At 41.2% G+C, this 18,790-nt stretch overlaps 1 protein-coding gene across 3 annotated transcripts in view; it reads left to right on the forward strand.

Moving 5' to 3' along the window:
• LOC111141437 (protein tyrosine phosphatase, receptor type A) overlaps positions 1-18,790 on the forward strand; it is a 150,138-nt gene that overhangs the window by 90,492 nt on the left and 40,856 nt on the right. For 2 of the 3 annotated variants that reach the window (XM_022493992.1, XM_022493994.1), the window contains exons 4-6: positions 12,650-12,734; positions 13,957-14,030; positions 14,226-14,362. In XM_022493992.1, the coding sequence (XP_022349700.1) occupies positions 12,650-12,734; positions 13,957-14,030; positions 14,226-14,362 (296 nt within the window). Of the gene's footprint in view, positions 1-2,186; positions 2,214-12,649; positions 12,735-13,956; positions 14,031-14,225; positions 14,363-18,790 lie in introns of all 3 variants that reach the window. The other variant, XM_022493991.1, reaches the window with a different exon arrangement.

Here is an 18,790-nt window from a genome sequence, read left to right on the forward strand (position 1 = left end):
AAGCACTGTCTTGTACCTGACTCTCAGGAGGATGTTCTTAGTGGTTTTTCCATTAACCATGGATGGTGCTGACTCTTGGGTTGAGGTAAACATATTTATCATGTTTAGGTTTTATTCATTTACTCCTGCTTTAAAGAGCATATCTGTCAAGAATGGGTGTTAAATTTTGCATTTGCCTGTTCAGCATCAATGAGCAAGGTCATTATGATTTCTCTTTTTGTGATATGCCGTGGTGAATCATTTTAATAGATTTCTTAACTTTGAACTATTTACATTTGTGCAAAAACGACCCTACTTGGTTGTGTTGTAGTTCCCTTGAATGAACTGTAGCAGTTTGTTTGATACTACTGTATTTGGGTTTTTTTCATTGACGTTCATAAGTTATCTTTAAATTGAATTGGTCTAGGTATTTCCTTTATATGTGTGCTTTTTTTTTTTAATGTATCTGTGCTATTTTTGATAAGTTTTAGTTGTCAGTGTTTTGCTTTGCTTCACAGAAAGAAATGAGCTTTACCTAGAAAACTATGCATCTCATTCATGTTTTCAAAATTACTTGAATGGATTTGAGGAAAAGTCATCTCTTAAGATTAATTTCCTACATAGCTGTTAATATTTGTTACATATTTATGTCCATTTTCATACTCAAGTTAAGTAACCACTTCTATGTTTCACAGTTTGGTTTTTTCTTCCAAAGAGTCTGCTATTATGTATTTATTAGTTTGTAAGGATAGCGTTAGCCATATCCCATAAGTGTTCTTGTAAGTAGTTGTATTAGTTATGGTGCAGCCTAAACTACTCTAATAAAGGCAGAACAAAATTCAGTGACTTAAGTAGACAGAAGTTATCCTTCTTTCCCCTCTCACATTCCAGTGGTAGACAGAGGGCTTTGCCTCATCAAGGACTGAGTTCTTTTCTTCTTTCTTTTTTTTTTTTTTAAGAGGGGAAGGGCAGAAGGAGAGAGAATCTTTTTTTTTTTTTTTTTTTTTTTTTTAAATTCATGATGGGGGGCGGGGAAGAGCAGAGGGAGAGGGACAAGCAGACTCTGCCCTGAGTGCAGATCCCTACTTGGGTTGAAACCAAGAGTCAGATGCTCAACCGACTAAACCATCCAGGCACCCTGAGAGAGGAAGAATCTTAAGCAGGCTTCATGGCGGAGCCCGATACGGGGCTGTATCTCACAACCCTGAGATCACGACCTGAGCCAGAATCAAGAGTCGCCAATTAATTGACTGAACCACCCAGGAAACCATAAGTTCTTTTTTTCTTATCAGCTCTGCCAGCCCAACAAAATTGCCCTCATCTGCTTGGTCAGAAATGGTTCTCATCATTGGGTTCTGGTTCCAGCCCCTGAGAATGAGGAACAGAGGAAATGGGGACAATTTCTTTTCCAAAGAATGTGATCCAGAAGTTACCCTTATCACTTTTGCTTACATCCCATTGCCTAGAATTCTTCATATAACTACATTTGGCACAAAGGAGTCTTAGAAATGCAGTCTCTAGCTTGAAAGCTTTGTGCTCAGCTTAAAAAAACAAAACAGGGTTTCTGTACCAAAAGCAAGAAGAAGAGACTTTTACTGGGGGAGAGTTGGTAGATTCTGCCACAAGAGTGATTTTGTTATTTTTTAGGTATTTTACAGTTTGGCTTTACTTTTAATTTTCAAGTGTTTGTTAATTTCTAGTTTTATTGCATCATGATAAAAGAATATTGTCTGTGTTTTTTCTGTAATGGGGAATAATTTATAAGGGCTTATGAGAAGTTTTTGTTAAGATACAGAATTTGGTCTATACTGGTTAGATTATTTTTTTTTTCATACTGTTTAGATTTTATTGCCTATTACCCTTTAGGTCTTTTATATCCTTAACTTGATTTTGCACTGTTGCGTTTTAATGGCCTAAAAGACATAAAGACCTCTAATACTACTGTGTTTGTATTTCTTTTTGTGTTCTTGTACTTTTTATGAAGATTGATGTATTGTTTTTGTACTCAAAAGGACAAATCACTGATTAAAGTTTAGTGAGTCTGGGCAGTCTTGTTTCGGATTTGTTGGAGGGTACCTCATTCTAGCCCCAATATATATAAAGAAGAAAGTATCTTGTTTTCCTAGAGTTTATTTTATCTTAACTTAGGTTGAATTGTAATGTTTTTCTTTGAGAATGAATGTTTCTATTTCTCACTTATTACACAGGTAATTCTGACTCGAAGGACAGAAGAGGTGAGCCACTCACCTTATGTCTGTTGTCCCCTTTATAGTGTACAGTATTCATCGTCTTTGCTCACAGTTTGTGGTAACATTGTGCGTCTGTATGGTTGTGTGTTCACTTTCCCTTAAGTTGTTTTCCATATTAACCTTGTAGAGAAGCGTAACAGAAACAAATACTATGTTTCTAAATATAGATTATGGATTCTAACAGTTATGATGTCTTTTAACAAGTAATAAAACAGCTGTTATCTTAATTTATTATGTCACCTTGCTAATAGCATCCTTTGGTGATATTAAGCCATAATTTCTACCCTGTAGTAATTCCTAATGTCTAGTCAATAATTGCCTATAAAATTCTAGCTTTTTAGGTTGTTTTCCCTAGTCTATAAAGTGTGGACTCTTTGTCATTTTATATGGATATTATGGGTTTTCACCTCTCTAGTGTAATGTCGCAGTGGCTGGAGATACTGTGTAAGTGGTCTAAGCAGGACTGCCAAGTCCCTGGTCACCAGAGAACAGAATGCGTGGGTACTTACGTGGAGTGGCTCATTTTGCTTAGGACAATAGTAAGACTGTCATCAGAGGGTGTAAGAGAAAGAGAGATCATTCAAAGGTCTAAGAAATGATCATTGCATTTGAGTTTGGAAAATGTTAATCTGTGAACCAATTTTTCTCCTATGATTTTTTATTTTATTAAATGAGTTTTCTGAGGCGTCCCCCCATCCACTATTTAACCATGCACAGTTTTTCTTGCATAATTAATAGAACATTTGAAGGCTTATGAATTCCCATTAAGTAAGGGAGCATTTGAATCAGAAAAGTAGGTACGATAATCCTTCATGTGTTGTCCACCTGCCACCGTATTTGGTGAGGATTGGTGAGGTGTTATACTGTGCACAGATTTCTTGTGATTTTCCAGCTCTCACTTTCTTAAACTCAGGAACTAGACTCTATCTAGTGTCTTTGCTATTGATATTTGCTGTGTTACTAGATTCTCACTACCAAATGTAGACTTAATAGATTTATATTGCAATAGATAACTTATGTTTGCTCTCTAAAAGTCCTCTTTTAACCAATCTCAGAATACAGTCAAAAGTCAAAGTGGTATAGGCTTTAAGATTAAACATACAGTCTGCTTTCTTCCTCCACATAGTTTGTATTTTCTTAATATTCACTCTTTTCTTGCCCCAGTATTGTCCCTGTTTTACCTAACTAACATGGATTTGAGTGGTTCCAATATTGTGATTAAAAAGAAATGAAATTACCTTAATTATCTAGAGTATTGCTAATTGTGACATATTATTAATATGTATTAGCACATATCCTTTTTAAGTTAAAAAAATTTTTTTGTGTAATTGATTTTGACCAAACAGGAAAATTGAAGAGACATACATGTTCTCAGCAATATTTAAAGCCCCAAATATAATGACATTTTTACCAGAGCAGATCTCTAGAAGTATTTCTATAAATTGTGATATCACATTCTAATTTTAAAACCAAATGCTTTCTGAGAAATGAGGCAAATTATTTTAAAATATTTTCATCATAATGGTTTTGCTAAGCAAAGTATATCTTATACAGATGCATTAAATTATAAGTTTTTCTGCACTGGTCTCTGGGATGCTTTTGAATAGCAATGGCTGGTGTTTTAATTGTCAAAACAGAAAGGAATAAAAAGAGACAAAGGGAGGCAGGCAGCTTTGCTTCCTTTCTTTTGAAGTCTAAGAAGCTGGTTATTTTATCATGTGTATTATTTTTTAAATATATCACACTATCCAATAGAACTAGCTTTTTTCCTAATTGTGGTAAAATATACATCATATAAAATTTTCCATTCCAACTGGATAGTTCAGTAAAATTAACACACTGTTGTACAGTTATCACCACCATCTACCTCCAGAACTTTTTTATCATCCCAAACTAAAACTCTAAACATTAAACAGTAACTTCCCATATCTCCTTTCTCCCAGCCCCTGGTAACCAATAGTCTACTTTCTGTCTCTATAAATTTGTCTATCCTAGCCACCTAATTTAAGTGGAATCACAGCACTTTTCCTTTTGTAATCAGCTTTTCTTTTAAAGCGTTTTATTGGTGTTAATTTGGATGATTTGTGTAATATACAGTAATGCATTAAATCCAGTTCTTGCATTATCTCCTGAGTACCTCTTCCCCATGAAATCAGTGGTCATGAGTGCACTCTTCAGTTGTTCTTCAGTCTTCACTAATTTTATATCTCAGTTTTATTAGTTTTGTTGTAGAGAGAACAGACTCTGAGATAGCAGGTTTACTGGAGAGTACTTTCTCTCTCCATAGCACCTGCAAAGCATTGAAGGCACTAGTACTGAGGGAGATGACATGAGATGCCACATGATCAGAGCAAGGCAGCAAAGGCCTTAGTCAGTCCTGCAGAAAGCTCTGGAGCTGGAATGGGGGTTGCAGGGGCTTTCCCCTGGGCCAGGCTACTCTCTTAGGCCAAGGGTACTTCCTGGGAAAGGACTTAATGAGAACTGTTAAACACTAACCCTCACAGCAGCTAGGGGAATGGTCTTGAAGGGGAATCTGTAACATCTACTTCCCATTCTCCTGAAGTTGGAGCAGGATAGTGATGCATACTCTCATTCATCTATTCAGAGGTTTTCCTGTGTAAGAAAATGCTCTTGAATAATCTTGATATATATATTAAGGCTGGGAAGTGAGTGGCATTGTGGAATATTTGGACAAGCTGTGTATGCAGTGGTTAAAATCCCTGGACTCAGGCGAGACCATCTCAGTTCGTGAGTTGACTGTTACCACTTACCAGCAGGGTGAGGTAGATATCTGACTTCCCTGTGCTTCTTTTCACCATTTGCAAAATAGGATTGGAACACAGTTTCTGTCATAGGGTTATTTTGGAGAAAGAAGTAACACATATAAAGTGCTTGGCCTACTGCTGGGTCAGCACATGGCAGTTGCTCAGCAGGAGCTGGCTATCACATTGCTACTCCTGCCATCCCACCACTCTGTTACTGTTCCTGTTGATGGGAGACAGGAGGTTGGGAATCTTAGCCGGTCAGTTGGGACTCACAGACACAGGGACACTCCATGCCTCCTGGAGCCTTTGTGTGAGACAGCTCCCAGGGCAGGGTCATCTTGCAACCGTTCCACTATGACTGTAAACATTTAGCTATTCTCCTGCACTGTACCTTTTTTTTTTTTTTAAAGATATTATATATTTATTTGAGAGAGAGAGTGAGCGAGAGTAAGCATGAGTGGGCAGAGGGAGAGGGAGAAGCAGGCTTCCCACCGAGCAGGGAGCCTGACAGAGGGCTCAATCCCAGGACCCCGGGATCATGACCTGAGCCAAAGGCAGATGTTTAACTAACTGAGCCACCCAGGCGTCCTGGTTTTTTAATTTTGTTTGTTTGTTTTAAGTCTGGAAAGAGTATCCTCTAAACATTTCTGAAGGAGTCCTTGAACTACAGAGTTCTAGAACCAGGCAGGATAAGCATTCTTTTGAATCTCAGAGGCTCATTCAGGTTTCTCAGCTCTCAAATCAGATCACCTACTCCTCCTGGCTTTCTAAAGAAGTATTTTTTGATCATTGTAGTAAATGACATTATTATTGTGAACTCCATGGCTTTCCCTAAGTACTTTTAATTATATATTCATTCAGTACCTACCTGTTAGATGCTAAGGAATCCAGAAAGAAAAGAAACTATTCCCTGTCTCATGGAAGAAACCTGTGAACAGGTTTCGATGAACAGGTCTGATGAACAGTCCTGTGAACAGGACTTTGATGCTTATCAAAGTCCACTCAGCTACATGTTATTTGGTTATACCACATAAAGTGCTGTGAGAGAACATAAAGACTCATGCCTGGAGAGTGGGAAGGACGCATGGAGGTGAACTTTGGGTATTTTAAATTAATACAGTGACTGAGAAAAATGAGGAGCCACTGGATAGGCTGAAAGCAAGGAGACATGGGAGAGCAAGTCAAGTATTTGAGGAACTGTGAACAATTGAAGCACATGAAGTGGAGAGTGGCCAGAGCTAGCCTCTCTGCACAATGGACCTGCTAATACAGTGAGCTCAAGGGTCAGGGTGTCTCCTGGAGATGGGAAGGAAGGAAGTGACATGGTCAGAATTTTGTTTCAGAAAGATAATGCCAGAGGCCTCAGGGAAGTTAGGTGGGCAATAGAAACTAGTTTCTGAATGATAATTTGGCCCAAGACAAGATTGGGCTCAACCCACTGGTTGGGCTCTTGAGTCAACCTGATTATTTTTTTTTTTTTTGCTCTTTTTAAAGCCAGTGGGAAATACTTAAAACATTACAGCTCTGCCTTTGAGAAATGATGAATACTAATATCGAAAAGCATAGAGTTGAGACAAACAGACTTTAGGGATTGAGGCTAAAGGAGTATGGCTTTTACTTCAGTGATTATTTTTGTAGTTGACCAAGGTGTGTCTGAATCTTTAGGTGACTCACCAGTCTATACGTGAGCCCTTAGAATAACATTACCCTTTGTTTTCTTGGGAAAAGGATATAGCAAATAAGACGTCTGTTGTCCCAGAGTACCATTTTAGTTTTTTTGAAACGCTGTCCCCATAGCCTGAGTCTAGGAAGTGAAATTTGCTAGAATGGATAGTGGAGAGGAGGCGGGGGTAGGCCAAGGAATAGACCACTGTGCTTTTCTTGCCTACACCGGCCTGCATCATGCAAGGCCACCTCCCAAAGACCTAGACCAGGACAAGCCTGAGACATGAGATGATGACTCTGTCCAGTTAGGACAGGACCCTAGGAGAGTGACTTGATCCTGAGCCTATCTCTAAGTCTGAGATTTGGTACAGGGAGCTGTAAGGTCTCTCCTGTTTTCTTAATAGATCTGAGTCTCCTTCCCTCACAGAGGCCTGAGGACATCTTTACTATCTGTATTGTCCTTAACTGTCCCAGAAACATAGATGTAATTCAGATGTCAAAGGATAAAATACTACTTCTATTACAGAGGGCTGTTTTGGCCTGAAAGCTTGGAAGAGTTAAAGTGGTATTGGTTTATGTAGAGTATGAAGAGTCAGGAGAATAGAGTAACTTTGTGGTTTTGCTTTAGATTTGCAGCTTTGTACTATGGGCAAGTTAATCTCTGTGCTCAGTTTGTCACCCATAGAACAGGGTTAATAGTGGTTTCTATGTTGGGGTTCTTAAGAGAATTGAATGATATATGTATGGTGCTTTGCTCTGTGTCTGCTATGTAAGTGCTAAAATACTAACTGTAATCATTTTCATTTCTAAGGTATCTGGTAGCTGACTCTTCTTGTCCTATTGCTTATAGTTGTCAACTCTACTACTATTGGTCATAAATAATACTGCACTGTTCAAAAAAAAAAAAAATACTGCACTGTTCATGCTTTACTTATTCCTTCCATCCATCCATCCATCCATCCATCCATCCATTCAGGATTTGTTCTTACCACCCCATCTTACAGAACAACCTCCCCCATTTTCTCTTTTACCCTGCCTTATTTTTCTTCATAGCACTCATTACTATCTGTATTATATATTTCTTTACTTACCTCTTGTTCTTCCTCCTCAACTAGAATGTAAGCTTCATAAGGGTAAGGAATTTTGATTTATTCACTACTGTACCCTCAAGACCTGCCTGGCACAGTAAGTCACTCAGTAAATATTTATTGAATGAAAGAATAAATATTGAGTGCAGGGATATCTGGATGTGATCTCAAATCCATGCCTTCCGGAAATTTGTAATTTTATTGACGTATAATCTATGACTTTAATTGAGTGGGATTGGTGTTGTAGCAAAGTAGGTACGTAGTGTTATGGAAGTGCAAGAAATGAGCAGTTACCCACAAAAGGTGATATTTGACCTAGAATTGTATAAGAGCAGGGGTGGTATTAACATTCTAGATCAGGGTTCAGCAGATTTTTTTCTATCAAGGACCAGATAATAAAAGAATTTCAGTTTTGCATCCATACTATCTCTGTCACATCTATTCAGCCCTACCTTTGTAGTGCAAAAGCAGTCATGGGCAATACATAAATGAATGCAAAGCTGGCAGTGGGCTACATTTGGGCTGTGGTTTCCCTGTTTTCAAGACATAACCATTGAGATGAGATGAAAAGCATGTAAGTGCTAACACTGAAGTAAAGTGGTAAGTTCACAGGGATGCATTGTAGTGTTCTCTTTACACATATGTGAGTTTGAAAGTTTTCTGTAATACAGAGTTTAAAAATATATGTACAACTTCTGTTGAGGCAGGGGGAAAAACCATCAGCACTCTCTGACAAATCGTCTAGTCTGTGTAGGGTTCGGTTTTCCCAGTGAGTCTGGATGGGGCACCACAGCTTGTTACCCAGCCTGTCAATGTGTTGGCCCTGCACTGGTAGCATTCTGCTACCCCAAGGCCTCCTCTCATTCCCAGTCCTGGTTTACTCTAAGCTTGAGGTGTTTCCAGGCCCAAACTGGTTGAACTAGTATTTACCTTTCAATTGAAGGCTCTTTGGCTCTGTGGCTCTGATTGATCTTTTCAGCAGTCCAGTCAGTCCCTCTTCATTGTCTTCTACAGATCCCTGTTTCAGATCTGCTGATGCCACTTTGTTGCCTTCCAGATAATGATTTTCATTCATTAGTATTTTTATTTTTTTTTTAATTTTTTAAAAAATATTTTATTTATTTGACAGACAGAGATCACAAGCAGGCAGAGAGGCAGGCAGAGAGAGAGGGAGAAGCACGCTCCCCACTGAGCAGAGAACGGGATGTGGGGCTCGATCCCAGGACCCTGAGATCATGACCCAGGCCAAAGGCAGAGGGTTAACCCGCTGAGCCACCCAGGCGCCCCCATTAGTATTTTTATATTTCTTCTATCATTTCAATATACTTTTGGGAAGAGAAAGAAGTAAAATTATGGATTCAGTTCACTATCTTAAGCCAGATGGCTCTAATTACCTTCTTTTAATGCCTGGTGTACATTTTGATTGGCATTTAACAAAGACCTATTTAGTGATAGATCATTAGTCTAGTATTTGTTTAATGCCAAATGTGTGAGAAATTTTTTCTGGGTTTTAGGTATATGGTGAGGAACAAAGCAGATATGTAATTCTTGCCCTTGTGGAATTTATGGTATAAAGGAGGGACGCTCCTTAATCAACTATACTCAAATAAATATATAATTATAAAGTGTGGGAGGTATTACCAAGGGCAATAACTGTGCCTTATGAGAATAACAGGGAAGATAATAGCCGATACTGACTGTGAGTACATAATGTGTGCTGCTTACTGCACCAAAAACTTCACGTGGATGATCTCATTTAACCTTCACATAACTTACTTTAGCACTAAGGAAACTAAAATTTAGGATCGTAATTTAGTTGTAGGAAGTCAGAAGAGACCTCTTTGGGAAGAGTAACACTTGAAATGAGAACTGGATGACTAGGAGGTAGCTAGGCAAAGAATGGAGGGAGGCTATGTAAAGCAGAAAGGCATAACATGTTTGAAGGCCTAAGGAAGAAAGGAACTCAGCATGAAGGGTGCCAGTGGTCAAAATGGAGTGAGCAAGGAAAGCATAGCAGGAGATAGGGTGAGCAGGGGCTGGTGGGGAGGTTGTTTTAGGCTGGTGTAAGGTTATTAGATTTCATTCTAAAGGCTTGGGAACTAAAAGGTTTTATAAGAGAGGAATATGATCTGGCTTGCTTTCTTAGAGACCACTCTGCCTGGTTTGTGGAGAAAGGATCAGCAGTGGACAGAGGCTTACTATGATCCAGATGAGAGAGGATAGGGATTGAGGCTACAGTGTTGGCAACAGAATGGAAAAAGGCAGACAAATTGGAGGCATTGATTTTAGCCCTAAAACATATTACTTGCAGCTAAATTGAATATAGATGATAAGTAAGAGGAAATCAAGGGGATATCCACATTTTTTTCCTTGACCAGCAGGGTGCATGGTAGTGTTCTCTACTGAATGGTGAGGGAAAGGCTTTAGACATGGAAGGTTTGCATTGCCTGTGAAATTTAAGTGGGGGTGACATATAGGCTCAGAAGAGAGATCTGACCAGGCAGTGCAAATATGGGACTTGCTACTGCATCATTTGCGCTTATAGCCATCTGTCTGATCAGCTGGAGTGCAGAGAAGAGTGCTAGGGACAGAGCCCTAAGGAAGTCAGACATTTAGAGACCTTGTGTTAGAGAGGAACAGCTAGGGAGGTTAAAATGAGATGGAGCAGCCAAGAGATAGAAAGAAAATCAGAAGCATGCTTTGTTGTGGAAACCAAGAAATGAAAGTTCTTCAAAGAGGAGGGAGTAGTTTGAATGCTCATTTTCAGATGACAGCTGCATACCAGGGTGTGTTTGAAAATTGCCATCAACAAAGAAGCATGGTGGGGTGCCTGGGTGGCTCAGTAGGTTAAGTGTCTGCCTTTGGCTCAGGTCATGATCCCAGAGTCCTGGGATCAAGCCGTGCATAGGGTTCCCTGCTCAGCAGAGAGCCTGCTTCTCTCTCTCCCTCTGTTGCTCCCCCTGCTTGTGTGCTTGCTCTCTTCTCTCTCTCTGTCAAATAAATAAATAAAATCTAAAAAAAGAAGAAGAAACAAGGTATAATACCTCCCATCTCAAAAAAACAAAACAAAACAAAACCTCCATCCCACATGTCCCTCCAGTTGCTTTTCATTCTCTCTGCACCTCTTTATGGTAGAAGTCCTCACTTCAAATGAAGAGTTGATATCTCACTGTCTTTTCTTTCCATCTTTATTTCACCCCATTTATGCTGCTTCACCGACTACTCAACTGAGACCACTCTTAAAACAGTCTTAGCTATTGTCTTATCAAATCCAATTTCACTTCTCTGTAAAACTCACCTACCTAGTCTTTTGTAGTATCTGATTGATTACTCCCTCCTTGAAAAACTCTTTTCTTGGCTTTTGTGACACCATATTCTGCTGGATTACTTCCCACCTCATGACTACTGCTTATGAGTCAGTTTAGCTAGCTGATCTTTTAAAAGAATGTAAATCCAGTGATATTTCTGCCCTTTTCAGACTCCTCCAATCACATAGTGCTTCTCTTCACATTCAAAATTAAATCCACACTGCTTACCATGGCGTACAAAGCCTCAAGTCTTCAGATTCCTGCCCACCCCTCCAGTCACATCTGGTACTAAAACTGGCCTTTGTGCTATTTCTTGAACTCTCCAAGCTGCTAAGGGGTATTATGCTTGCTATTCCTGTGCCTAGAAAGTTCCTTGCCCAGATTTTCGCATGGGTTACGTCTTCACATTATTCAGACCTCTGCTCAGTGTAAGCACTTCAGACCTGCCCGAACTACTCTAAAATAACTCCTTCCAACCCATCAGTCTCTATCCCGTTACTCGTCTTTTCTTCAAAGCACTTGTCCCTGTCTGAAATTGTATGTTTATGAATTGTATGAAATTGTATGTTTACTTCCCCCAGAATGTAGGCTCACAGGACACTTGTCTGCTTACTCGTTTCTCTGTTCCCAGAGTCTGAAGCAGTGCCTGGCACATAGTTACTGGTCAAGAAGACAAGTTGTTGAGGTGACAGTAATGGATGTAATCCAGACCATATGTGACAGGATTGACCTTTAGATGGGAGGGACATGCCCTCCCTTTTAGCAGAAGGGGAAATGGTGAAGATAGTTATAAACTCATACTGGTTGTGTGGTTCATGTTGGGGATGTGGGATTGGAGGAAGATGAGTCAGCACCTGGTCAGCCGCCATGAGAAAGGAGGCTAAGTATTGGGTGGATAGGAAGCAGGGCCCTGTGGAATGAAGGGAGGAGTCATTCTGTCTCCAAGCCAGATGTTGCTATAGTTGGGCTCCTGGTAAAAGGTGGCTGTGGAAAGAGGTAGAAAAGAGTACCCCGCATTTTAGGTACATAGTGCTTAAGGATCTAATAATGTCTCCCTGCTTTAATCAGGAACACTATTCTCTGTGCCAGGAAACTATTTGCATTTACGATAGGAAAATTGTCCTTTTTCCTTCCTCTCCCATCCTCCTCTAGATGGAGCCCATTGAGCCTGGGACAGAGCACATTGTTGGCCCTGCACACCCAGCCTGCCATCAGGATTGATGTGTTTGTGCTTTCAAATATTTGAGTATTTTTTATGTGCGAAGCACTGTTTTAGGCTCTGTGGCTTTGAAAGAAACATTCAGAGGGTTTTTATTCTAATCCAGGGAGAGACAGTAAACAAATGTACAAGTCGGAGACGGGATAGGCGAGTCACTCTAGGTTCCTTTCCCTACCTTTTCCCTCCCATTCCACCCACACTGGCCCTGCGGTAGCTGTGGGAAATGTTCTCTCTCTCACTCACTCTGTCTATGCCCTGAAAGCTACAGAAGCATGGAATGAGCCCATCTTCCTTATCTGGGTGTTTCCCTGAGCAGCTGACTTGAGCCCTCCATTGCACACAATGGTAATAACATGTTTTGTTCTCTCAATTTCAGATGAGACGCCAATTATTGCAGTGATGGTGGCCCTGTCCTCTCTGCTAGTGATTGTGTTCATTATCATAGTTCTGTACATGTTAAGGTGAGCATGTTAAATGCTAAAGTGAGAATTCTAAAGCTTCTGCACTCTCTCGGATTCTTTTTCAGTACACCAGGGTCTCATTAAGCCCACACAGTCCAGAAGATATTAAGATAAGGACAGTGAATAGAATAGAGGGGAATGTTCTATAATATTAAGATTAAAATTCTACATAGAAACAGTTTAAAAGCTCTACATACTTTTCTTCAAGACCTAGCCACACCCCCCCCCACTTTGCTTCCATCTGCCCAAATTCAGTTCCTCAACTCCAGTTTAACCTAAAGCCCAGGATGGTTGTTTGAGGTTGAAGGAAAAGCTGTATAGTCTGTGTTATTACTGATGGGTGACTTAACACCCTTAGATCTAGCCCTGCTGAAGCATCCCTAACAGTACCTGATTGGAGATGATGTGGTAAATAGAGACCTATTCTGTTTCTCGTTGGGGGAAGATTGGGACAAACCTAGGATCTAGGATCCTTAACCCTAGTGCGCTAAACTGAACTATGTGAATTACAGAGTTCCCCTTTCTTCCTTCAGTGTCCTCTAGATATTACTGCTCCCACAGGGAGGAAAAAAACCAGGAGGGGGAACCCCAAGGGAGAGAAAAGGAAGGTGCATTTGTCCTTTTCCTGTTGAAGTTACTGCCCTGGCTGATTAGGATTAACCCCACCCTTATCTTTGGTTTAAGCCGCTCTGTGCTCCCTCTGTTGTTTTGCAGGGATAAAGAGAGGGGAACCTTATGCACCCCTCCAGTTTGTCATAAGTCTCCCCTGTTCTGCAGGAGACTTGTGGCCAGACCTGTGTCCACCCATTCTGAAGCTCTGGGCTTCTTCCTGACTACACTGGGGAAATACCAGGATTTTGTTTGATAGGGTCATTCTTATCTCCCCTCCACTGCCCACTTAGCCCTTCCCCACCTGGTGTGGTGGTCATCTCCAGTGAGTCCTGCACTTGGAGCCACATGGAGGAGCCCTACAAAGCCAGAATATACTGTTATGGCACCTGGGTTGGATTCTAGTGTGCTTAGGATGAGCAGGAGCATCCAGAAGCACTGGGTCACCATGAAATGGAGCTGCCTCAGTATGTGCAGGACCCCTCTCTAAAAGAACATCTTTATTTAGTAAAGGAGGTTTAGGAAGCTGAATTGATATGTGGAAATATAAGGCCAGTGATTGGAGTCTCTTGACTCTGTGCTTACTTTTTCACTATGAACATTTTCTCTATAGGTTTAAGAAATACAAGCAAGCTGGGAGCCATTCCAATTCTTTCCGCTTATCCAATGGCCGCACTGAGGATGTGGGTAAGGCACCCCTTCATGACATGGGGAACCTTCGTGGAGAAGAAAATCAGGAAATAAAGGGTTTCCCCATCATACAAGGAATAGGGGGAAGACTTGAAGAAAGCAGACCTAGTCCTTGGTGGCCTGGTACATGAGGTAGAATCCCCAATTTGGTCTCCAGAGCACCTGACCAACCTCCCCACTTGTATACTGCAGAACCCCAGAGTGTGCCACTTCTGGCCAGGTCCCCAAGCACCAACAGGAAGTATCCACCCCTGCCCGTGGACAAGCTGGAAGAGGAGATTAACCGGAGAATGGCTGATGACAATAAGCTCTTCAGAGAGGAATTCAACGTGAGTTCTTTGCTGAGGCTGGCGTGTTGGCAGGGAGGAAGGCAGACCAAAGGTCAGGCCTTTTCAGTCATGGGGTAGAAAACAGGTTTTCTAATGGGTTAAGAGGTGAGAAATTTTCTACTAGACTCCTTTCCTATGTGATCATAGATAGGAAATGAAATAAGATTTGTCTTAACTCTCTCATCTACCCATCCATCCATCCATTCATCATCGCATCTGTTACTTTTTTTAATAAATACTTATCAAGCATCTAATACGTGCTAGGTGCCAGAGATTTGCTGGGGAGCAAAAAAAGATCCAGTCTCTACACTCAGGGAACTTGCCACCTAGTAGGGAAATCCCCATAAACAAGAGCGAAAATAACTGTTTAAGTTCAGACAGCAATATAGGACATGAAAGACTGGTGCATAGTTGTAGGAGTCTATATTAACAGGTGGCATTTTGGGGTCTGAAACGGGTCCCAGAGTGTCATAAGTAACAGACAGTAGGTGTGAATGAGTATAGAAACGAGGATCATGGAAAACGATAGAGCACAGGCCTCATGTGGGGTAGTTTTTTGTTTTGTTTTTAATAATTCCCTAAAGAAGCTGAACATGTTTGTGAATCTACCAGTTGGTATGACCAGCCCAGCAATTCTGATCCCAGTTCAGAAATTCCTTGAAGATACTATGTTTTAATTGAGACCTAATCATAGGCAAGGGCATTGGTAAAGGAGGAGCCAAACTATCACTAGTGAGGGTGGGTAAGAGAAGGGCACATTTGAAAAACCAAAAAAGGGCTACATGTGGCTTAAAGGCAAAGGTTTGGGGAGGTAGCAAGAGAGGAAACCATGGAAGAAGACTGGGCCAGACTGTAGATGTTGTAGATTATCATGAATGAAATGAAAAGCCATGGACCAACCAGATTTATATTTTGGAAGAAATATATCTGGCTGCTAAATAGAGAAGATCCCAGGGGGAGAGTAGATTCAAGGAGTACAGTTAGGGGCTGCAAGGGTTAAGATCAGAGGTGCTAATACATTGATATAAGATTGTGGTAATTATAGAGAGGTGATGGACATAGAGAAGCAGTTCCAGAGTTGGCTAATTGATCAACTTGTGCATTATTAAACTCTCAGTTTCCTTTACATCTCCTACTCGGCCATGTGTCAACTTTATCTCTTAGACTGGCTCCCCTCTTGTTGCCAAAATGGCTTCCTCAGTTCTGAGTGCCACATGGAGTTATAACGAGGCCCAGTGGGAAAAGGATGACTGTTTCTTCCTGTGTGTCTCCTTTATCAGGGAGGAAAATTTTCCCAAGAGGTTCTGAAGACTTCCCTTGTTGCAAACTCCTTCTTAAATCAGCCCCAAGTAAGAGAAAAATAAGCTTACTACAACTGACTCAGATCAGTCTGGATTATTCCTGTGTCATATAGGGGATAGGCAAACAACTCTACAGAATGGGAGCCATAGTAGCAAAGAGGAAGGAAGGAATAGTTATTGGGTAGGTGAGTCACCCCTCATATCTTTTCCCATCACTGAAGGGCTTAGGGGAGTAAGAGAGTGATAAGGTCAGATTTGCACTCTGAGAAAATCACTAGCTACAAAGTGGAGAATAGATAAAAAAGAAAGCAAGAGTTAAAGTAGGACACCATTTACTAGGAAAGAGTTAATGAAATAACTTGGACTCATTTTTTGGTTACTGGAAAAATGACACCGTTTAGTGCTCATTATTCATTGAAACGTTTACTTCATCCCCCAAGATAATACACCAGCCTTATCACCAGAGCTAGGTCCCCAATAGGCACTCTGCTGTTTTCATAATCTGTAGCGCCCACTGCTTCTGGGTAATAGCGGCTGTGACCCCAGGCCAAACTTCTTTTTCTGTAAAGTGAGTTGTTTAGAGGAATATTGCCTGAGGTAAAACATTCCGTTAAACCCCTGGATGGAGGTGGTATTCCTGGAGGCATGGTAGGCAAATTGAAACAAATATTATGGTGAGAGCCCCATTGCTGTGCTACCACGGCCACTATGTTCACGGGCTCATTGGGCCAGCGCTGGGACAGTGAAGGAAAGGGCTGAGCAACATATCCTGGATTTTTAACAGCGAGTGCTGTCTGGTGAGCATACACATGGAGCATAAATATTTCCTGTCTTTCTTGTTCCAGTTATCCACCATCCAGGGATCGGCTTAGATCCTGACCTCCAGTGAGGTAGTGTGATACCTTGCTTGAAGTTCTGTTTCCTGGAAGGACTTCTCTTTTATATTCATTCAGAGTCATCCCTTAAGTAGATTATCCCATAGCAGTCTACTTCTAGAGTGGGCCAGTACATCTCACAGAGCCATTTGTGTACCAGGCTGGACTTTTTTCTTCCATTAACTGTTGATCTCATTGGAATTCAGTGTCTGTTGAAGGAGTGGCTATGTGGCAAGTGTCCTGTACACATTACTTCCATCTAGGGGTAGAATTCTGTTGGACATGTCCAAATTTGTGGCTTATGGAATCATGTGATACTTAATTGATGATGGGCAGTTGAAGTCACTCTCATATCTTGTGACCCACAGTCAGGCATATAGTCTCTACCAGAGCCCAGTGCTAAGCTAGGAACATGATCTTGCTGACAGGATCATGGTTTTGTCTCCAAATCCTAATGTTTTGCATTATGATTTTCCTGCTTAGCCTTAAGCACAGACACTTAGGGCCCCACAAGATCAACCAGAGCCTATTTCTCTGTGGCCTGGGTTAACTAGAGAGCCTTCTCTTTTAGATCAGTCAATAAATGAGTCAGAGCAGGACACCAGCATGTGATATATGCTGTCTTCAAAATCCAAAAATGGCTCAACAAGCATCAGTTCTTCCTAGGGGGTTGGGGGGGAATGGACAAGGAATAGCAGCATGTCTTTTATGCTGGAGGGGATATCCTGACATGCCATAGGCCTTTGACTTTCAGAAAACTTGGCAGAAGTGGCAGGCCACTCTGTTTTTATTTTTATGTCTAACATGTACATCTAACATACATATATTCCTGCTTTTCAAGTCCTGTCAGCTTGATGCCATCAGCGTAGTTTTCAGGGTGATGGCCTGTGAAACCGACAAAATCCTGATGAACCAGATCACATCAGATAGATGTCAAGATGATTTATCACTCAGGCTGCTCCTGCCATGAGAATGGGAACTTCTTCATGTAGTCTTCATGCACTATAAAGGAAAAAGATATAGCTATTAATCAGTAGCTATATTCCAGGTACCAGTGGTTATGTCAATCTGTAGGAAAGGAGAGTGCGTCTGGAAAAGCACCTACAAATCGGCAGTTCTACGTGATTCGTATATTATAATCCACTGACATCCTTAAACACCATTGGTCTCTTATGCCAGTTTCTTTTGTAGCTTGCATGTGGGGAGGTGGTGGTAGGAAGCATCAGAATAGTTAATGCTAGAAGTCATTGAGCACTCGCTTCATACCATCACTAAACTCACACATGTAAATGTACTGTCTCATTCTGCAATTTACAGTCTTCTGTAGCACTTCTAGAACTCACCTAGAGACTCAGGACCTCTGTAACTCCTCTTAGCCTTTTGGTAAAGAGATTACTGCTTCAGCTTGCATTTGCTCTTGCTATTTTAATGGTCCTTCTTATTCATTGGGATAAGAGGCCAGTGTGAGTATTCTGCCACTTGCTGTAGATAGCTGTTCCAACCATACATTGGGAAAGTAGGTATTTCCTAATGTAAGTACGGTTTGGGCCAAAACTCTTTCTGTTACCTGTCCTGCAAAGGCTCCATTCTAACTAGCGTAGAATAGTGGCATTCTAGGTTCCCAGGGATTAGGTAGCTTAAGGCCAGAACCTGCTAGATCCCCAAAGGTGTATTTTCCTTTACCCAGTGGAGTTACCATGGTCAGTGGTGTAAATTCTTAGGAGAAGATGAAGAGAAAGTTTCTGGTATATTAGTGTTGATGTTATGTGAAGTTCTTCCTTTCACATGCCTAACATTAAAGGGTTCTGGGTCATGAACTGACCCACGTTGGCGGTTGGATGCAGACAGGCCCTTTCTCTAGCTTCGCAGTCTAGTCAGGCCCCCTTAATTCACCTGTGCTGGCTGCCTCCCATTCCTATTATTGGGAGCTTCCCAGTGACTTATCCACAACTAGAGATGTCTGGGCCCTGGAGACTCTGGCCTCTGAGGCTCCTTCCATCCCAGGGAAGGATGAGAATCCCATTTTGAAGCCAGTCCCTTCCATGAGCATCTCACTCTGGTGAAGACAGTCACTGAAACACTTCTGAAAGATTCTAGTGCTTTCCTCACATGTGTGCCTTCTCTGGCAAGGCACGCTTGGTGGATTCCATCAGGGACACAGTGAAGGTGTCAGCAGGAAGATTGAGCCTCTTGGAACCCAGTAGCTCTGATAATCCCCCACTTTGTGCCAGGGGTTTTCGGCTTTTCATGGT

Source organism: Enhydra lutris, unplaced genomic scaffold (genome assembly GCF_002288905.1).
Source record: "Enhydra lutris kenyoni isolate GAN:26980312 unplaced genomic scaffold, ASM228890v2 scaffoldscaffold6, whole genome shotgun sequence".
NCBI classification, from domain to species: Eukaryota; Metazoa; Chordata; class Mammalia; order Carnivora; family Mustelidae; genus Enhydra; species Enhydra lutris.